The 20711-nt window shown below is 65.6% G+C and overlaps 4 protein-coding genes across 5 annotated transcripts; 1 reads left to right on the forward strand and 3 right to left on the reverse strand.

Annotated features, from left to right (window-relative positions):
- Window positions 1–3752: 3752 nt before the first annotated feature.
- On the forward strand, window positions 3753–8017 carry PRRT3 (proline rich transmembrane protein 3). Its single transcript, XM_063411536.1, has 3 exons — window positions 3753–5025; window positions 5112–5252; window positions 5692–8017. Exons 1-3 carry the CDS (start codon window positions 3753–3755, stop codon window positions 7428–7430), a joined length of 3153 nt encoding a protein of 1050 aa, XP_063267606.1. The 3' UTR covers window positions 7431–8017.
- CRELD1 (cysteine rich with EGF like domains 1) lies at window positions 7655–10853 on the reverse strand. Of its 2 annotated transcripts, none has more exons than XM_063411539.1 (10): window positions 10637–10853; window positions 10105–10187; window positions 9907–10017; window positions 9731–9822; window positions 9451–9627; window positions 9267–9362; window positions 9094–9177; window positions 8887–8982; window positions 8661–8804; window positions 7655–8165 (listed from the first exon to the last, which is right to left on the reverse strand). In XM_063411539.1, exons 1-10 carry the CDS (start codon window positions 10817–10819, stop codon window positions 8161–8163), a joined length of 1071 nt encoding a protein of 356 aa, XP_063267609.1. In that variant the 5' UTR covers window positions 10820–10853; the 3' UTR covers window positions 7655–8160. The 2 variants fall into 2 exon arrangements, with proteins under 2 accessions (XP_063267609.1, XP_063267608.1); XM_063411538.1 differs by having other exon boundaries at window positions 7655–8550; window positions 10637–10852.
- A 652-nt stretch (window positions 10854–11505) lies between these two features.
- IL17RC (interleukin 17 receptor C) lies at window positions 11506–16073 on the reverse strand. The gene is given in 18 exon segments (XM_063412053.1): window positions 11506–12128; window positions 12571–12609; window positions 12685–12780; window positions 12913–12970; window positions 13043–13111; window positions 13220–13332; window positions 13422–13467; window positions 13551–13601; window positions 13681–13865; window positions 13964–14018; window positions 14168–14230; window positions 14424–14563; window positions 14710–14754; window positions 14821–14932; window positions 15115–15488; window positions 15573–15594; window positions 15668–16030; window positions 16032–16073. Coding segments are annotated over 18 exon segments (2466 nt in total). The 5' UTR covers window positions 16059–16073; the 3' UTR covers window positions 11506–11520.
- Window positions 16074–16206: 133 nt separating this feature from the next.
- IL17RE (interleukin 17 receptor E) lies at window positions 16207–20657 on the reverse strand. The gene is made up of 16 exons (XM_063412054.1): window positions 20505–20657; window positions 20410–20425; window positions 19781–19936; window positions 19574–19680; window positions 19374–19497; window positions 19164–19303; window positions 19014–19082; window positions 18848–18914; window positions 18572–18759; window positions 18359–18406; window positions 18217–18262; window positions 17951–18099; window positions 17812–17880; window positions 17682–17733; window positions 17507–17608; window positions 16207–17317 (listed from the first exon to the last, which is right to left on the reverse strand). Exons 1-16 carry the CDS (start codon window positions 20655–20657, stop codon window positions 16710–16712), a joined length of 2094 nt encoding a protein of 697 aa, XP_063268124.1. The 3' UTR covers window positions 16207–16709.
- Between the last annotated feature and the right edge of the window lie 54 nt (window positions 20658–20711).

Consider the following 20711-nt stretch of genomic DNA (forward strand, 5'->3'; position numbering starts at 1 on the left):
GTATCTCTTGGCGGATTAAGGAATTCTCCGACATACCCTTTTCAAGGGCAGTGGTTCTCAGAGACCAAAGATAGGATGGGCAGATCCAGCAGATGCAATGTTGGACAGTCCCAATTCCCATAGAACAAATCTTTTCAGAGTACCCAGGCTATGACTGTGGGCAGGTCCCACTGCTTTGGGCATTTGTGTTAGGTTTGATTTTTGATCTGAAATGTTACCATCAAAAGATACATTTTGGTGTTGACAAAACCATATTGCCACAAATTCAAACTATCCAGCTTTGTCATCCCAAGGGAAATGGCTGGAATCTCTTTTTTTCTGGCTTTAATAAACTCATGTTCACCAAAGCCCAGTGTCTCTATGTTGGAGGGGTTTTTTTTGGGAGAGGCAGAGTCTTGTTCCAGCAGGAGGACAGGCAGCTGCTCTTCAGCTGTTTAACTTCCCGGATTGTGGAATTGGGAGAATTCTTTTTTAGCTCCTCTCTTGTGTTTAAAGATGGAAACCTTCACCCTTCTGGCTTAACATTGGTCCAGTAATGTTAATTAACAAGGCAGGGGGCTGTTAGTCAGCTATGAGGCCCAGAGCCTTGAGACCCCCCTGCCAGCGGAGGGGGTTGGTGATGGCTGTCAGCAGCAGTGGTTGTTCATTTCACATTGCCCTCGTGTACTCACCTCCACAGCAGCCCCAGCATGGCCTTCACTGGGCCTGTTTGGTGGGCTTGCCACCCTGTGCGCTTTGGGATTGGCAGGGACGGGTTCAGGTCTCTGTGCAGCCCCTGGTCTGGACGCAGGGAGCTCGGCAGCACATGGCTGAGCTTGGAGGGACCTCTGGAGGTGTCTGCTGCAAGCCCCTGTGCAGAGGCAGGGCAGGCACTGGCTCCTTGACATGCCAGCATGGAGCATCAGTGCCGTGGAGTGTAATGCAAGGCTGCCCTGGGGACCCTTGCAGCTCCTTGCCACACGCACACACTGGAACACAGTGCAAAACAAAATCCCTGGAGATGGAGGTGTAACCGCAAGAGCAGCCAGCAATGCCTCCCCCTGCATAGGACAACTTCCCTGGTGAATGAGATGAAGCCCCGGGATGCCACCCTGGCCCCCACAATCCCCCTGCTTATTCCCACTCAGGGTCTCCTCCAGGGTTTTAGCTGTCAACAAGAGTGTTTGTCCCAGTATGGCTGTGACGATGGCAGCTCCTCTCCCAGCCGACTGGACAAAAATGGAAGCATGCTTGCTGCGTGGCAGCAGATTTCCCAGACACTGTGCTTGCACCCTCGTGGAGCTGGTCCTGCCTCCCAGCCTGTACTTCCAGCTCACTGTCACAGGCTCCTTGCTGGATCAGCCATACCCCAGGTATGTGTTGTTTCTCCTGACCTTTGCCTCCACAGAGCTGCCAGTACTGGTGTTTGTAGGGGTCTTCTCCCACCCTTCAACTAGGGAAGGTGCCAGGGTGTTACGTTCTGCAACACAGCCAAGAACTGTGGAGGGCATGAAGCAGAACCGTAAAACATATAAAGTGGTCAGAAAAAAAAAAGCAAAGTTGGGTTCCAGTCTGTCTGAGGGCATATAATTGGGGCAATTTTCTCTGAAACGCTGAAACTGGAGTTTTAGAGCTTTCTTGGGGGAGAACCCAGGAGAAGGGGGAGAACAGTGATCAAAAGCCAGGTGGCAATGGGCACAGGGGTTGAGAGGACTGGCTGCATCCTCCATCCGGCATCCCCAGCTGTGAAGGCAGCAGGCGGGTGGCTGCAGCAGCAGCACAGAGCAGGGGGCTCAGCATTTCTTCTGCCAGTGAAGAAATTCTCCTCACTTGGCAGAGGAGGAAACCTCTGACAGCACCGAGGATGTGGAGGTGGCTGCTGTGGCCCTGCCTTGTGCTAAAGGTGCCCTAATGACTGCGGTATACAGGGCACGGCCAGCTCCCTTCCCACAGTCCCACTGCACACTCAGCACTGCAGCTGCACCTTCCTCAGGGTGAGACCATCCAGCTGCAGTGGTGCCCAGTGCTGGCAGCGCATGGTGCAGTGCAGGATCACCTGCATTCTCCCCCTGTGTGGCCTCCCCAGCACTAATCCCCAGACTAGCTGCCTGCCCTGCCTGCTTTCTGGGGCCTAGCATGCCGGCATTGCCCAAATTCCTGGACCCTGCCCTCAACCGGCTGCTGCAGCCTCCTGACCCCACAGAGCAGTGCACTGGGCACCAGAAATGCCTCATGAGCTGGTGGTGAACACAGTGCCCCGGGCATGGAGAGATGGCAAGGCAGCAGGAGTGGGGCACTGCTACTGTCAGCACCTGAGGTGCCACATGTCCCTGCTGGCCTGACGAGAGAAGAGAGATGGTGAAGACAGGACTTTGCCAAGGCTTTGGCGGTGGCTCAAGCACTGCTGAGGTGCAGGCAGGGAGGAGCAGGGGTGCAGGCAGGGAGCTCTGGAGTGCAGGTGTCACCATGCAGGACAGAGTCCTGAGCTGATACGACTTTTTGATGCTGTGGCCATACCATTGCCAGCTCAAGTCCTGGCAGGGTGGGCAGTTTTCCAGCCCGACAATTAAGCAGATTAACTAATTACTTGAGCCTTGGCAGGGTCCACAGCCCAGTGGCTGCCAGGGCACTGCATATCCGAGCCGGGCAGTTGGGAGACAAGTGTAGGGCAGGTGCAGTGTAGGGCCACCCCAGACTTTCCTTAGCTGGTGGGTCCGACTGCCCGCTCCCACTGCCTACCCCTGGTGGCTGTGGGATCAGCCGTGGCCACGGCTCGCTACCACCGCGCTGCTCTCTCCGGCAACCCTGCCTGCCAGGGGGCAGCATCCCCACTCCGCCGCCCCGTCGAGTCCTGGCCCCCGGGAACCTGCCCTGGTGCCCCTCCGGAATGCACGTCCCGGAGGAGCTGTGCCACGGGAAACGCGTCCCCGCGAGTCCACCCCAGCTAAGACCCAAGGACCCGCCCGCCCCCGTGCCCGGCCCTGCGGATCCCGTCCCGGCGGCGGCCTCGCCCGTGCCCCGAGCCCCCCCTCCCGGTGCGGGCGGGCTCCCGTGCGGGTGCCCGCGGCTCGGGGCGGCGCGTGACCGGCTGCCGCCGCCGCCGCCGTCCGCTCCGCCGCAGAGCCCGGCCCGCACCGGCACCGGCACCGGCAGGTCAGCGCAGGGGGCTGCGGCTCCCGGGGCACCAGTACTGGGGCCGCCAGTGCTGCGGCGGGCGGCGGGAGGGGGCACGGCGACACCGCGGCCCGCGCACCGAGCGGCGGAGCCGGCGCGGCGCGCTGCGGGCGGGGTCGGCGGGATGCGGCTGCCGCACCGTCCCCGCTGTGGTCCCGCACCTGCCGCGGCCCGACTCCGCAGCGCAGCCCCGCCGGTAACCGGCACCGCACCACGGAGCCACCGCCGCAGCGCTCTGGCGGTCCCGGCCCCGTTCCCGGCCCGGCGGGTCTGAGCCGTGCGTGCGCCGGCAGCGCGGGGCACCGGGCCGAGCATCCCCACCGGGATGCGGCCGGGACGCACCAAGGTGAACGGTGCGCGGCGGAGCGAAGCCGCCGGCGGCGGGGACATCGGGCGAGGACACTGGGGATGGAGAACCGGGGAGGGGACACCAGGAGGGACGGCAGGATTGAGCACAGGGGAGGGGACATTAGGGATGGAGCACTAGAAAGGGACACCGTGGATGCTGGGGTTCGGGACTACCAAGCATCAAGGACGACCCACACCAGAGACACCGGGATGGAGAACACCAGGGGACACTGGGAAAGGGAAGACTGGGAATGGGGCCACTGGGGACAGGCACAGCTGGGAACAGAGCCCAGGGCTACCCAGAAAGAGACAGCCAAACCACTGTCTCTCTCCCTGGGCAGTGGGTGGCCAAGGGCACAGAAGCCTCACGGCACGAGTTACCTGGGCAGCTGCCATGGATCCTGGCTCACCAGATCCCCCATCCCCACAGGCTCGACTCAGTACTCACCATGGCTGCAGCACAGCTCATCACCTGGGGGATGCTCCTGGCCACCGGGGTCGCTGCCAAGGCCCAGGAGGTGCTGCCGGCAGGGCTGTCCTTAGGTGGGGACACCTTGCACAGCCCTGCCTGGGGACAGCAGTGGCCAGGCTCATCTCCCACCTGGGAGGCATCAGGGGAGCAAAGCGGTGCCGGGGCCCCAAGGAGAGAGCGCTGGGGAATCAAGCACGCCATGCACTGGTCCCCATCGCTGCAGGTGGGGGATGGCACCAGGGCACCCCTGGAGATGGAAACCACTATGACAGGTGCTGATGCCAAGGTCTGGAGGGATGGCAGCACAGTTCTGGCTGTGACAAAGGAGCCACTTGTTGTCTGGCAAGGGCATGAGGCTGAAGGCCAGGACAGCTCCCTGACCCATGGATCTGCACTGGGGACACCAGGCCCTCAAGTGTCCACGGACAGAGGGGCAGACTCTCGAGGGCCACCCTGGGCAGGACAGGGCCTGTCCCTGTCTAGGCAGAGTGTCTCCAAGACTCCTCAGCCAGCCGTATCCACCATTGCTCTGGACCCCTCACTGGCATCGGGGATGAGGACAGCAGACGCTCACACAGCGACAGAGGGACACGCAGCAGCCCCGAGCCTCTCTCAGGATGTGCAACTCACTTCAGCCAGCAGCCAGTCAATCCCACTGGGCACAGCCCCTGCCTCCAATTCCACAGGCGCGGGGCCAACCTGGGGTCCCCGTGCCAGCCCTGGCTCTGCACAGCCGGTGGGCAGCTGGGGGGACACGGGCAGGTCCCCCAGCCCCTCCCCGGCCCAGACCAGCTCTGCCCCACTGCTGCCCCGCACAGCCCTGTCCTGGGGGCTGGCCGAGCCCTGGACTCGAGTGCTCCCGTCCCACCAGCGCAGCACCCGGAGGGCCCCACTCAGCCACGCCACCACCAGCCCTGGGGCTGCATCCCCTCCCACGGACCCTGGGACTACGGGGCAGAGGGGACCCCAGCCCACCCCAAGGTCTGTCCTCAGCACCAGTGCGGTGCCACCTCCCGCCTCCAGCACAGCCACCCCCCGGACCCTGAGCAGAGGTAGGAGCCAGCGCAGTGCAGGGGGACCCCTTGGAGTGGACTAAGCCCCCGCAGGGGTCAGTGTCCTGCTATGCTCTCTCTCGCAGGGTTGCTGCCCGAGGAGGATGTCGGCTCCCCACAGCAGGTCCGGGGTGCCGTGGGCCCTGTGAGCATCCCAAATGCCACCAAGACGACCCTACAGCCTACGGCACATCCCACCACGGGGACTCTCGGGACAAGGCAGCCAGGTGATAGGGTTTCATCCAAGGCCATCCGTTCTGCAGACGCTGTGGGAGCCCATCCCTGGGGCATCGGAACTGATGGGGGGGATGGCAGCTATCTTGGGCTGCCCAGCCGGGACACAGTGACACCTTCAATCAGGATTGCCACCTGACAACAGCTCTAATCTACTCCTGCCCGCAGGGATTAGCGCTAAATGCTGGGTGGGTGGGGGCTTCCCCAAGAGGGTGGGGGATGTTACCGGGGCTGTGCCACTCCCTGAACTGCTCGACCTGACAGAGAACCCCGGGAGGCACCGGTGGGCATAGCCTCAGCCAGCACAGGGCATCCCCCACTGCGGTGTTGGGGCGCCGCAGCTGATGCAGCCCAGTGTGGGGTGGAGATGTGGGCCGAGTGCCACCAAACCCGCCACTTCCCCCTGACCATCCCTCTCCTTCTCACCTGCAGACACGCCAGGGACGGAGACCCCAGCCTCCAGCACTGCGACGCCCTCGGCCACGTGGCGACGGGCAGGAATGACACCTCAGCCACTCCCCCGAGATCCATCATCACCGCAGCCACAGTCCAGCCGTGCCCCGCCGGCGCTGGAGGCTAACGCGACCGGGCAGCGCTGGGCCGAGCTGCAGCACCAGCTGGGCTTCTCCTGGGAGGCCCATGTCTATGGAGTGGCTGCCGTCTTCCTGCTGCTGGCGCTGGGCTGCCTGGCCGGGTTGGTGGGAACAGCTATCCTGCGGCCCCCACACCTTCCCCACGTTGTGGGGGCCCACGGGCTGCTGCTGGCCGCCTGCCTGCTGCGGGCCACCTTCCTGCTGCTGGATCCCTATGGGGCACGGGGCCGCCTGCCCACTCCAGCCCTATTGCTGCTCAACACAGCCCCTTTCCCCCTGCTGCTCGCTGCCTTTGCCCTCCTGCTCCAGCGGCTGCAGCGCCTGGCCCAGTTTCAGCTGCTGCCATCCCGGCTGCGGGGACTGCCAGCGCTGGGGACTGCTGCTGCCCTGCAGAGTGCGGTGATGGGCGCCGCCGACCTGCTGCCGCCTCGGCTGGGCCTCACCGCCGCGCTGGGGCTGCAGGCGCTGGGCTGCGTGGCGGGGGCTCTGCTGCTGCTGGGGGGGCTCTGGGGGTGCTGGCGGATGCTGCGGGCGCCCTGCGAGGGGCCGGGGCCGCAGCCGGGGGCGCGGGCGCTCCTGGCGGCAGCGGTGGCTGGGCTGCCGGTCTGCGGGCTGCAGCTCTACAGCGCTGTGTGGCTGCGAGGGGTCCTGGGGCCCCACGGGCGCTTCTCCCGGCCCGGCTGGGCGGCACAGCTCTGGCTGCGGATCGGCGAGCTGGGCACGGCCGTGGCGCTGCTGGCGGCCGCCGCCCAGCCTGTGTGCTGCCGGTGCCGCCGCCGAAGCCCCGCGGGCCACTCCTGCTGGGCCAAGGCGCTGCGGTACTTCTGCGCCGGCCGCAAAGCCGAAGCGCCCGAATACCCCAACAACTGCTACGACTGGGCCGGTGGCAGCACCGGTGGCACCAGTGTGGAGCGGACACCCGCCAACGACATCTCCAAGAACCTCATCCGCAACCCGGCGGAGCAACTGCCCCTGCGGGCTCTGAAGGACAGCAACGAGGTCTGGGCAGCTGGCACCGGAATGCCGGGGCTCAGCCCCAAGTGCCCCAACATGTTGGCCGCCCGCTCCTGCGCCGCCTTTGAGCAGGGCTCATCCCCCTCCCTGGGGGAGCTAATCTTCCGCCCGCCGTCCCCCATCGACCTGCGCCGCAGCATCGACCAGGCGCTCTGCCGCCGCCACCTCCTGCACGACGGCCTCTTCGGTCGGCCCCGCCGCGGCTCCGGCTCCTCACTGCACGGCTCCCCAGCTCCTGACAAGACCCCCAGCTTGGGGCGCATGGTGCGCTGCAGCTCGCTCACGGAGCTGCCCGGCCCCCGCCAGCTCCCCGGCACCATCACTGTCACCGTCACCGCCTCAGCCAGCTCGCTGGAGAGCAGCTCACTGAAGATCAGCTGGAACCCCTGGCGCCATGGGCTGTCCTCGCCCGACAGCCTACCCCTGGACGAGGCGCCCAGCCGGGCCCCTCTCCTGGTGCCCGCTGGAGCCCCTGGCTGGGAGCGCGAGGGTCCCCGCGCCTTCCCAGCCCTTGGCAAGGCAGGGGACTCCCGCAGCCTCTCCAGCGACACCATTGAGCTCTGAGCCCCGGACAGGCAGACTGGGGCGCAGGAGGACGATGAGCCCAGTGTGAGGGTGCGGGGGTCTGATCCTGCGCCCCTGTAGGGCCGGGCAGGGTCAGTTCCATTTGTGCCAAACAAGCAAAATAAAGAGTTTATGTTGGGAGGAGACGGTCCTGTTGGCATGCGAAAGTGGGGGTGAGCAGCAGCACCCCCAATTCCCACCAGTTCCCATCCTGAGCAGCCAAGCTGGGTGTGCAGAGCTTTATTTCCTGAGATATGGACACACGGACAGATGAGCACACCCCGACGGACAAACCACAGACAAATGCAATGGCCACACTCATGCATCCAGCAGGGCCCCCTCACCAGCACAGCACCCTGCCAGTGGTGAGGGGCCCCTGGCCCCCCAGCCTGGGAGGCGACATGGGCTCTGTCCAGGGAGGGGGGGGGCAGTTCTCCCAGCCACACAGCTCAGGGCACAGGGGGACCCAGCCCCCCACTCTCCCACAGGGAATGGCCTCATGGGAGAGGAGTCCTACAGGGCCAGGAGCCCCAGCCTGGGGGCAGACAGCAGGTTCCCTCCCTCACCTGCCCCTTCACCCCCTCACCTGTCACAATGCCAGGCCTCTCCTCCAGAGCACGAGGAGCTGGGGGCAGCATGCTGTGCCCCCCACACGATGCTGCACTGCCTGGCATCACCCCTCCAGCCAGAGGGGGCTATGTGGGAGCCCCCAGGATCAGGTACTCCTGGCTCATTCTGCAGAACAGGGAAAACAAGACCCTGTGCTAAGGGGGGCTGAGGGATGCATGCAGGGCACAGCATCATGTGCAGGATGCAGCCTTGGCAGCCAGCCCTGCTTGGGGGAGGCCCTGCACCCCAAGCAGAGTCTGCCCCTCTGCTTGCTCCCAGCAGCTCCAGAGCTATCTGCCCTTCATGAAGCCATCGAGGACACGGTCACTGCGGTCAGAGAGCCAGTAGCCGGCCATGGCGGCCACGGCACCGATGAAGATGGCAGTGAAGACCATGTCACCCTTGGCAGCCAGCGTGGCGAGGGCACAGATCATCACACCAAAGAACATCTGCTGCAGCACCACCACCTCGTCATCAGTCACGTCATCAAAGAAGCCCTTCTCTGGGGCATCTGCATGGACAACACTCGTGGGAGGGCACAGCTGACCAGCGAGAGCCCCCCACTATGTCCCACAACCCCTGCCCAATGCCCATGTCCCCCAGCATTGCATTAGGCCATACCAGGGGGCTTGTCCTCAACGCACTGCCCGTCTCGGCGGATGTGGCCTTGGGCACAGACGCAGCGGTAGCTGCCCTCTGTGTTCTCACACACCTCCTGCGCCCCTGTGCACACTGGCTCTTCGGCACTGGCACACTCATCCACGTCTGGGGGCAAGGCAGGGCTCAGACAGGGCTTGGGCAGTGAAGAGGGGGCAGTATGGCCTCCCAGTCCATGGCAGGCACTCACCCAGGCACTTGGCTCCATCCCGCCAGTAGCCCTTGTTGCATTTCTTGCAGCGAGCCGGCCCAGCACCCATACAGCCAATGCAAGCCGTAGAGCAGTCTGCCTCAGGGAAAGGAGCCAGGGTTGCTGCTGGAGCTCCTTCCCAGCCCAGCAGGGTTGGCCCCAAGCAGCGAAGAGCCACCTGCATGAAAAACCCCCACCTCCCCTGACCTCGGCACTCATAGGAGCCCTCTGTGTTGACGCAGTACTGGTTGGCTCGGCAATGTGCCATCTCCGTGCCACACTCATCTATGTCTGCAGAAGAGAGGGGGACAGCCCTGCTGAGCCTCAGGTCCAAGGATGCAGCCCCCACGGCCCTGAGCTCATCCCTGGCCTTCACTCACCAATGCAGCGGTGCTCATGCAGCACCCAGCCTCTCTTGCAGCGGAGACAGCTGGAGTCTTCGGGCCCAGTGCAGCGCCCACATGCCTGATAGCACTCTGTGGGCAAGGAGGGCAATGTGGGCACAGGCAGGGAGGAGCTGCCTGTACCCAGTGCATGGGCAGCACCGACAGAGCCCCCACCTACCAGCACACACGAGGTGGCTCTTGTTCCGTGAGGCCTCATAGTAGCCGTCACCGCACTCGGCACAGAACGGGCCACCGTAGCCCGGGCTGCAGACGCAGAGGCCGGTGCCACGGCGTGTGCCATCACCATCGCATCGCCCGTTGCCACTGCAGGGCTGCTGGGGCCCACCGGCACAGGCTGCACGGGGAGAGACCAGCCGGCTGCGAGCTGGGGCGGGAGGCAGCAGCCAGGGGGGCCCCTCCAGCCCTGCCAGCACCCCACTCATCCCACAGCTACTCACATCGGCAGTCCGGGCCATAGGTGCCAGGCGGGCAGCAAAGCATCAGCCTGTCCACACACAGCCACTGGAAAAAGTCAGGGTGCTGCTGCTGCCTGGGGAGGGGGAGATACAGCACTCAGCCCCCTGCCATCCCTCTGTGGCCCCTGCCATCCCCCTGTTGCTGTCCCCAGACTCACTCATGGAACCACCACTGCTCCACGTGCTCCTCACTCCTCTCCAGCAGCTGGTGGCAGGCGAAGTCTGAGGGGGCACAGACACTCTCCAGCACCTCCAGCAGACGGGTCTCACTGCAGGGACATGAGCCAGTGTAGGATGTGCCATCTGGAGCAGCTAGGCTCCCCCAGGTCCCCCAGCCCCTCACTGGGGTCACTTACCTGTGTTGGTACTTGGACAGCTTCTCCTCCTCCCAGGCTGTGTTACCCCCACCAAAGCCCTCATGCTCTGTCCGCTCCAGGCCCTATGTGCATGGGGGAGTGGCAATGCAGGCATGGGATCCCCCTACCCGTAGCGTTCCACTAGACACATCACCTCCAGGGACCTGCCACCCTCTCCCGTCCCCAGAGTCCAGTCGTGCCCCTGGGAATACTGCAGGAGTGCCGCCACTTCACCACTCTCCCGCCCAAGCCACCCCTCCGCCGGGCCCTGTCACCTGTTACTCCTCCGGCCTGTGATGCCTCTGGGCCCCCCAACCACATCACCCCACCCAGGACCCCCTTCGTCCCTGCTCACTGTCACCCCAAGGCCGTGTCCCCCATGTCTGACACCCATGGGCCCCTCTCGTCACTGTCTCTGGCGCCAGCTCCCCCCCGAAGCAGCGGCTGTGTCACCCCACAGCCCTCGGTGCCGTTACCCCCCGTGTGCCCCCGCGCCGCGGCTCCATCATTCCCGTGTCCCCCCGCCCCGCACCCTGATGAAGCTGTCGGCGAGGCCGCGGCAGGCTCGGCACGGCTCGGCCCCGTCTCGGTGGGAGTCGGGGTCGGCGTGAGCCGCCAGCAGGACCCCCCCGAGGAGGGCGGCCCCCAGGAGGGCGGCCCCGAGCCCGGGCCCCCCGCGCCGGGGCGACCGCGGCAGCAGCGGCAGCGGCCCCATCGTCCGCCCGCCCCGCCCGCACCACGTGGGCCGCACCCGCTGACTCAGCGCCGCCACCTCCGCCAATGGCCGCGCGCCGCCGCCGCCGGCCCTCCGCTCCCAGCCAATCCGCGCCGAGCCCCGGACCCGCCCACCCCCGCCTTAAAGGGGCCGCGGGAAAAGGCCCGGGCCGGGGGTAGCGCGGATGGGCTGCAGTCGGTGACCCCGCACGGAGCGGGGCCGGCAGCCCGGAGCATACCGGCCCCGTCCCCGCATGGCCTGGGAGGGGTCCTCAAACATTCGTCCCCCGCCCCCAGCTAAACCTGGCCGGTTGACCTTCCCCCCCTCCACTCAAACTGGTCCAGTTCCCTCTCACTGTACCCAAATTTGCCCAGTTCCCCCTCATCTCACCCTAAACTGGTCCAATTTCTCCTCACACTTTTGCCCAAACTGTCCCAGTTGCCAATCATCCCCTAATGAGCCAGTCCAGTTCCCCTTTATACCCTTAAACTGGTTCAGTTCCCCATCCACCCTCCAACCAAACACAACCCGTTCCCCTTCTCGCCCGAAACAGCCCAGCCCTCTTCCTGTCCCCACCCCCGTACCTCCCCATCATCCCTCTCCATGGCATCCCAGTCCACCCCATCACCCCTTCCCAACCCATCCCAGTCCCTGCTGGACTCAGAGCTGGACTCACACTCAGCAAAAGCACTGTCACCTCTTTATTCCCCTACCGCCCGCTGCAGAGCCTCGGCCACCGCAGCCACATATGGCTCTGGCCACCGGCCCCTGTGCCGAGCTGGTCCAGCCAGTGCCTGCAAGAACCCCTCCATCTGGCTGGGCAGTGCGAAGGCAGGGGCTGCCCGCAGCGCTGGGGGCACTGCCGGCACCAAGGCCTCCAGCCGGGCCACCACATAGTGCCTGTTGGCCATCGCCAGCACTGGCATGGCACAGGACAGGGCCGCCGCAAACACCTCGCAGGGTGCCACAGTGGGGACATCACCGGGGCCAGGGTTGTGCCGGGCCCCAAGGCTGCTTTCAGTGGCCCCGGACTCTGACACAACCCTGGCCCCTGTATCCCACTGGTGTGCAGCAGCCACGGCTGCCGGAGAGAGGAGGAGGATGATGATGTCGCTGTCACGCAGTGCCCGGTGGTGCTGGGCATGCAGCCAGGGTAGTGGCCCCAAAGCCGCTACCCCACTGCCACCCCCCGGTGCTGCCACCACCGCCAGCCCCAGTGAGTGCAGAGCTGCCATCAGGGCACACGCTGCCTGCTCGGCCACCGGCTCTGCTGCGTGCACCAGCAGTGCCCGCCGGCCCTGCAGGGGACCTGAGGGGGGAGGGCATCATCAGTGCCTGGATCCCTCTAGGCACCCCGTACCCACCCTACAGTGGGAGGCATGCAGGGAAGCACCCACGATGGGGGAGACATGCCTCTGTCGCCCAAGCTCTGCAGCACTCCCTATACCCAAGCTAAAGAAGAGCCACAATGGGAAGCAGCTGAGACCACTGACATGAGTTCCCCAATCCCCTTGCTGAACCCTTTATCTACCCTATGGGACAGACATGGTGGGAGGCAGGTTGCAATCTGTCCCCTCCCACTCCCCATAGGGTTCACCCTCTTCTCTGTTTCCCTACACCCCTACCTACCCTGTCAGGCAGGCAAACATGAACTAATCCGAGTGGAGACCCCCTTACTCTGTCCTCTGACATCTCTAGGATACATATACACTGCCCATTCCCCCCAAGGCCCAGGCTCAACCCACACTCACCCTTGGAGCTGTAGCCAGCCCTCAGGGATTTCAGCCATCCTGCGGGGAGAAGAGGCAGTGAGGTCCCAGGAGGGGCCCCAGGCCAGGCACAGCCCCCAAAAGTGCACAACTCACTTTTCATGTCCTCCTTCTTCATCAAGAGCAGCAGTAGGAGACAGGTGGCCCCCAGCAGCACCCCCATCCACACCAGTGCCCAATGGGTACGCAGGTCTGTAGGGCAGGATCTGCATCCACCAAAGGCCCCCAGCACCCAACAAAGGTCTCCAGTGGCTCCACAGGGGAGTCCCCTCCCTCAGCCCTCTATTATCCCTCCTCTCCCCCACGGTGGCTGTCAACACTCACACTTGTGCAGGGGACAGGCCCAGAGTGCAACCTCAGTGGTGTTCAATGGGTGCCACAGCTGCAGGGGACACAGGGACATGTCAGACACTGCCCAGCCTCTGCCCACTGCCTGCTGGCTGCTCACACTGACCTGCTGGCACTGCCCCACTGCCACATCCTGCTGCAGATCCCGCTCCAGCAGCCCAGGGTGCCCAGCTCCCTGCAACAACACAGCAGGTCAGACAGCGGTGCCACCACTGCCGGGCACAGGGGTCCGTCTGCCACCAGTGCCACTGCTGCCAGGACATGGGGGTCCCTTCCTCTCTACCGTGCTGGTGAAGCTGGCAAGGGGTGTGCAGGAACCTCTCTCCACGACACACAGTGAGGCATTCTCCCCATGCTCCAGCAGCAGGAGGTCATTGGGGCGGCTGGGCAGCGCTCCTGGGAATGTGCCAGGGGGCTGGGTAGGTGGTGAGGGGAGGCCAAGGACCCACAGGCTGCCCCTACCCTCCCACCCCAGCAGTACTCACGGTCCCGCAGGCACTGGGTCAGCTGGACCTGCCCACGGCTCCACACCTGTCCCAGAGAGTGGATTAATTGTGCCTGGGGGTGATGTGGGGCTGCCCACGGGGCAGCTGTAGGGCAGACTGGTGTCCTACCTGCACGCACAGGTTGGGGTGTGGCTGCAGTCCTCCAAACTCCTGGGGTCCCTGTGAGTGGAAGGGATGCTCCGTAACTGTCACCACCATCCTTCACAAAGCCCCCAGTGCCCCACAGAGCCCCACTCACCTGCCCCCTGGCAGGCTGCTGCAGGCCAGGGAGGGCTTGGCAGGGCCTGGAGGGCACTGGCTGCCAGCAGGGCACCAGCTCAGCCAGGAGGTCGCAGGGGGCTGAGAGGGAGCAGGTCAGCACCTGCCCCTCAATGTGCAGGACCAGCTGGCTCTGCGCCCACAGTCGCTTCCAGGCCTCAGCATCTGCAGCGGCACCAGGGGAGGGGTGTCACTCTGTGTGGTGTCCCCTCAGGCCCTCCTGTGTCCCAGCCCCCTAGAGCTGAGCCTCAGAGTGAAGGTACCATGAGAGAAGGGGCACAGGGTGGCCCGTAGTGAGTCCTGGGTTTCTGGCCAGACCTGGGAGTGGGGAGAGAGACAAGAAAAGTATCCATGCTGTGACCATGACCTGGCTGGCTCCCTTGGGATGCCAGAGGGAGATATGTGGAGCTTCGAGCCCCTTTTTAGTGGCATCCTGCCACCCCCACAGTGCCAGGTCGGATGCCTACCTGCAGGCAGAGGCAGGGCAGCACCTCATCGGCGGGTAGGACATAGTTCATGGGACTGCTCTGCTACCAGCAACCAGATGTGGGTCACCCCAGGGCAAATCGCCACCAGCAGGGTCAGCCAGGGGGATCTGCTCCCAGGGGACCCTCTCCCAGCACACTGCCTGTAACACAGACACGGCTTCTCGGGAATGGGGAGGAGGGCAGCAACCGGAGCACAGACAGGGTGAGGGGGTCAGGGAATAGGGTGCATACTCACTGTGGTCACCACACGCCCTGGCCCAGTGGTGCCATGGCTATGGTTGCGGTAGAGCCAGAGTGTGTAGCTGTGCCCTACTGCAGCCCCCTGCACCTCCACAACCACATCCTTCTGCCCAGGAGAGACCCGCAGCCTGGGCACTGTATCAGAGGCAACTCAGGTCACCCAGCTCCTGGCACTGCCCGCCCAGCACCACGGCACCCTCAGGGTCACTCTCACCCCTGGTACCCACTGCCCAGCTCTCCCCACGGGATACAAACCGAGGTGGGGTGACGCCAGCACCTACCTTGGCACTGGGGGACAGCAGCCTGTGCTGCGGGCCACGAACAGTCTGTGGGGACAGTGAATCAGTGGGCAGGAGGGCTGGGGCCACTGCAGGGGACCTGCCGGGGCTCACCTGGCACCCGCTGCTGCTGGCTCAGCCTCTGCCGGCCCCGTGAGTTCATGTACGCCGAGATGTGGAGCTCGGAGCCCAGCGGTGCCTCAAAGCACCGGAAGATCACCCAACCCTAGGCAGGAAAACCACCACCCCACTGCGGTGAGGCACCAGCACTGCCAGCACCCACCTCCCTGGGGCACGGGAACAGGACCCCCATGCCACAGAGATGCGCTGATGCCAGCACCCACATCCCCAGTGCCCAGGGAGTGACAGTGTTGGGACTCCCATCCCCAATGCCCAGCATCTACATACCCCGGTTCGGCCACGCAGCGTGGGGCCCAAGGGTGCCCAGACCTCCACGGCCACACAGCGGGATGAGGCGTATGCATGCCCAGAGAGCAGCAGCAGCCCAGTAACGTTGGGCTGGGACGAGGCAGCCCTGGTCATTGGTGACCACTGTCCCCCATCACCGCTGTCCTCGGTCGCAGAGGTGCCTGGCTGCACGGAGAGGTGGGACACGGCGGCAGTGCTGGCGGTGGGTGGCAAGGCCAGGCGCACTCGAGCCTCCAGGCAGGGCACGCAGGCCGTGGGCTCGATGCAGCGCAGTGCCGGCTCCAGCCGCAGACGAGCCAGGGCCAGCCCGTGCCTGGGCCCCGGGGGCTCTGTCCCGCACAGCACATCGGTGTCTGGGGGGACAGAGAGCGCAGCATGGGGGTGGAGTCCCCATGCCCTGGGTGGGGTGGGGGGCATGGCACGGTCATGGCACTTACCCAAGAGGCGGCAGGTGAGGCCCTGGGGGAGGCAGGGGTGAAGCCGGTGGTGGTGCCAGGTGCCCGACGCCTGCGCGTTGGTGACACCAACCCACCTGGGAGCAGGCCAGGGTGTCGCGGGGGTCCCCATGGCTGCCCGCCGACCTCACCACCAGCACCAGCAGAAGCTGCCCCAGTGCGTGCATGGTGGGGCCGGGGCCTTGGGGTGCCCCGGCCCCACGCTGGCTGCTCCCCAGCAGCCTCTCTCCTGGCTCCACGGGCCCCACCGCCGCCGCCGGCTCCTGCTTCCTGCTCTGATCCCGGACACCCGGGTCCTTGCGTGGCGTCAGCAACCGCCCTGGGGTGGGGCCTCCTGTTCCCGCACCGGCCATGGAGGGCTCCGTGCTCCGGCACCCTTGGGGAGGGACTGGGGCCCCACAGAGTTGGCTCCATGGCACGGGCATGGTGCCAGGCTGGCCCCAGGCAGCCGCAGCGGCTGTGGGACATGGTGTGGCACCCGTGCCGGTACAGGCTGTGCCCAGCCGGGTGTGTCGTCTCTCCGTGCTGCAGAGGAGTAGTAGGCAGCCCCCAACCCTCCAGGGCACCAACAAATCCCCCCGTTACACCAGAGAGACAACAGAGCAGGGTGAAATGACACCTTTATTGCTTCCACCCCAGACCAAGTCCTGCTGGCAATGTCAAGACAAAGAGCAGGGCCAGGCTATGCTCAGCACCTGCCCCTCTAGCCACCTGTGCCTGGGCAGGGCAGGGAGCCTCCCCATCTCTCAGCTTTTTCCTGCACAACCCCAACCCCTTGCTTGGCTGTGGTGTCCAAAGGGGCTTCTATGGGCTCTCCTCTGGAGCAGGTCCTTGTATGGGAATAAAGCTGCCCCTGCTCAGGACAGCATCTCTACTCCTGACCACAGATGACCAGCTGGCTGCTCACTCTGGCCCCAGCAGCACGCTCCATGACTGAGGCCAGTCCTGGTTGGACCAGCCCCTTCCTGGGGCACCCATGGGTATCCCTGCTGCTGCCGCAGTGGGCACACGTTCACCTGAGCCCTGCCTTTTCCTAGCAGAACTCCTACCCTCACTGAGGGGCTGCACCCAGCCCTGCACTCCCTGCAGCCATGCCCAGCTCAGGCCCAGCCTGGGCACTCAGGTGCCAGAAGCTGCCCCAGGGGGCCGGGGCGGAGAACTGCCCTTCCCAGCCCCCATCTCCAGCAGCCGATGCAGGAGGCCCCCCACCCTGCCCCGACGGCAGCGGCGAGGGGCCGGGGGGCTGCCCCGCAGGGCACCCAGCAGACCGGGCAGCTGCCGGGGCAGGCGGTAGGTGGGCAGGGGCCGGAGGGGGCGGGGGACATCGCGGGGGCTGCAGAGCCGGCTGAAGTATGCCAGGACCCACCCGCCGCCGCGGCCCGCCGCACCCAGCTCCCCGTGCAGGCAGGCCATGGCTGCCCCAAAAATGTCATGGGCATCCCCGGGCGTCCCGTCAGCCATCCCGACCTGCCACCGATGAAAGAGCCGGGCACTGCCCCGGCTCCAGAGCAGGAGGACAGTGCCACGCTGGCGGCCCACGCGGCCCCGCTGAGCATAGAGCCATGGCAGGGCGCCCGCCCGACCCAGGCCACCCGCTTCCCACAGGTCCAGGCGCACGTCGCAGCCCAGCCCTGCGCGCAGCCGCTCGGCCAGGGCACACACCAGCCCCAGGTGCTCCTCTGAATCTGGTGAGTACAGCAGCAGCACGGGGCGCCCGCCAGGGCCACCTGCAGGATGGAGGGGACAGCAGTGACAGCTCAGCTCCGAGTTCTACTGGCATCCCCTGGGGACACCTTGGCATCCAACAGCATCTGCCATCCACCACCCTGGGATCCCCTGCAGCCCAGGAACCGGCACCCACTGGCAGTCCAGCCCCTCTTGTCACCCCTCCTGCAGCCCCCTCGAGTGCTTCTCACCATCATCTGGCCTCCAGGCACCACGGCAGTTGAGGAGCAGCACAGTCGCCACCAGTCCCAGTGCCAGCACCAGCCCCAGCAGCCCGAAGTGCCTGCGGGAGACTGGGAGAGGGGCAGTAAAGGGGGTATCTGCCCATTTCCACTGCCCCGAGTCCCCTCCAGGACCCCCTCTCACCATCAGGACAGAGCAGCTGCTTCCGAGCAAATTGTACATCCGAGCGCCATACCTGGGGAAGGGGCTGGGTAAGAGGGGGGATCATGTTGGGTCCTCCATAGCAGAGATGACAGCACAAGGGTCACCTTACCAGCACGCAGCTACCCAGGATCTGCACTGGCAGCAGCAGCGCCAACTCCCCTGGAGCAGAGCCCTCTGGCTGCAAAGCACAAGGGCAGGGTCAGTGTGGGTCTGTCCCCACCATGTCCCCCCAGCCCTGCACCACTCACCTGTGTGACAGTGTAGAGTGGAGCCTCGGGTTCACACTGCCCACCCTGGCGCTGGCACAGGGCTGCGCTGAAGGCTGCAGGGATGCGGGAGGTGAGGTGCAGGTGCAGCTGGAGCCCCCAGACACTCACTGAGACATTCCAGGCAGTCTCTGCAGCCAGCAGAGAGAGAGGGGAGGTTGCAGGATGCCCAATAGGGTGAGGGGTGCAAGAGACCCCGGGGAAGGGCTGTGCTTAGCCCAGGGCTGCCTCCTGCCCATAGTGCTCACCTGGCTGGTGGGGACACTCCACATGGCTGCTGTTCTTGTAGGAGAACTGAGAGGAGGTGGGATCAACAAAGGGCAAGGTCAGCTGCCCTCACCCACCCCCCAACCCTTCTGAGATGGTGCCCACCCACCCACATGGGCTTACTCGGAAGCAGAGCTGGGGGTGCACGTCCACCTTGTCCAGTATGTACATCTGGAAAAAAGGGAGAGTGTGTCACGGTTGCCATCTCTGACCCACACAGCCCACAGGCACCCCAGTGCCCACCCACTGCCTTACAGGGAACCTGAGATCCAGTAGATGCCCCAGCCAGTGGCATGGTTCCACATCCTATGGCACCTCAAGATCAGAAGCCCTCACCTGCTCATCCTCACTGGCTGTGGAATTGGGGATGTCGTGACAGGGTGCAGCCTCATCTGCTGCCTCCCTCCAGCAAAGGGTGGCCTGTGGGTGCAGGGGGCAGCTGGCACTCAGTTCCATCACCATCTGGTCCTTGCTGCTGGTGCTGAAGTCATGGAAGCGCACCGAGGACCATAGCTCGGGACCATCTGTGGGGCACCACATCGGTGGGGTGGGGAGACACCGAGGGACACCCCTGGGACTCAGCTCCCCTCCCCACAGCCACCAGGCACTCACAGGCATCTGGCCGGTCACGGAAGGGGCAGTGTTTGCTCCGTGGGCTGTCATGGTGGGAGTAGGAGGCCTGGGGCAGCAGAACAGGATGGTCAGGGCAGGATATGCCCCACCCCTCATGTGAAGGCAGAGGAAGGGGCTCTGGTGGCTTTAGGGGTGGGTAACCCACCTCAATGCACAGGCAGGGCACCAAGAACTCATATGGCAGTGAGATGTGGTGGCCTCCCGGCACCAGCACCTGCAACATGGAGGGAGTATCAGCTGGCAGGGACTGTGTCCCCCAGTCTGGGATGGGGGTGTCAGGGGGCAGAGCTGTTACCTGCTGGTGGAAGGGCCGGGGCAGCTCCTCACACTCTAGGGCCAGCTGGTGGCACAGCCGCACCATAAGGGCAGGACCCGCAGGCACCCACACCTCAATGGCTCGCATCTCAGGGATCCAAGCATGGGTAAAGACAGGCCCTGCAGAGCAGGCAGGGCGTCAGCTGGTACCAGCGTCCCCCCGGACACCTCCCAACCTCTGCAGTCTCACCAGGCGGCTCAGCGCTGACCAGATGGCTGCAGTTTAGGGAGAAGCCCCGATCTGGGATGGTGTGAAGAGAGACGAGGACTTGCCGCCCGCTCTCTGCCGGGAAGCAGTCGAACTGCACCTGCCACTGCGGGAAGCAGAGGGTCAGTGAGGGTACTCCGGGCCTTGGTGTCCCCCTGCTCCACCGCCCACAGCAGACTCACCGCTGAGCGGCCCAATGCCCGGGGTCGCCGCCAAACCTGCAGCCAGCCAGCTCGATTGGAGCCCAGCTCCAGGAAGGTGAGCTGCAGTCCCCGGACACCGCCGAGCTCTGCGAGAAACCGGCTGACATGGGGTGCTGACAGGGTTGGGGGGACAAGGTGTGTGTCCCCTGCCGCGGGGATGCCCGGCCCCGCCGCCCCCGCCCGTACCTGAGGTGGGGAGGGCCAGGCGCACCCGCAGGCAGGGCTGGCAGGGCTGCGCGGGCAGGCACAGCCGGGCACGGCTCAGCGACAGGGCGGGCGGCTCCAGCGGCAGCCCGGGGCGGGAAGGGCGGCGGCAGCGGGGGCGGCTCAGCGTCCTGTCGGCTGCAGGGGGAGAGCAGACGGGGGGCGGCCGTGCGCTGCGGGTCCCGCAGGCAGCAGCAGCCCGGCACACCGGGAGTGCTTGGAAGGGGGAGAGCCCCGGAGAGTCCCGGGGAGGTGTACTCGGAAAGGAGGTGCCCCGGGAATCCAGAGTTCTGGCAAACCGGGAGCCTCGGTGATTCGGAGTCCTCGGAAGCGGGAATCCCTGGGGATCGGGAGTCCCTCGGAAAGAGGGAGCCCCGGGGATCCGGAGTCTTAAGAAGCGGGGAGCCCCAGGGACCAGGAAGTTTCGGGGATCAGGACTCCTAGGAAGCGGGGAGCCCGGTGCCCCGGAAACCGGGAGCGCCCGCACGCCCCATCCTCCAGGACCCAGTGGCCGCGGGCAGGGGAAGCCACACCATCCCGCCGCACCCCGGAGCCGGTATCGCCGGGCAGGAGCAGCCCCGCGCTGACAGCCCTGCCCCGCCGCTACTCACCGGTGGCGCGGCACTCCTGCAAGCAAAGACACGGCAGTGAGCGCGGCGCGCCCGGCCCCCGCCTTCCCCCGCCACCTCCCTTCCCCGGCGCTCACGAAGTTGGCGGAGACCCGGAGGCGGGTCACTGCGGGCCCGGTCCCGGACGGCAGCAGCAGCAGCAGCGCGGCGGCGGCGAGCAGCACCGGGCGCCCCATGGCCGGGCGCCGCCGCTCTCCTCCCCGCCCCGCCCCGGGCCGGCCCCGCCGCATTCCTGCACCGGCACGTGCGGCCCCGCCGCCGCCACCCTCCCCTCCGCTGCCAGG

The sequence above is a fragment of the Prinia subflava genome, chromosome 14, assembly GCF_021018805.1.
Source record: "Prinia subflava isolate CZ2003 ecotype Zambia chromosome 14, Cam_Psub_1.2, whole genome shotgun sequence".
Classification (NCBI taxonomy): Eukaryota; Metazoa; Chordata; class Aves; order Passeriformes; family Cisticolidae; genus Prinia; species Prinia subflava.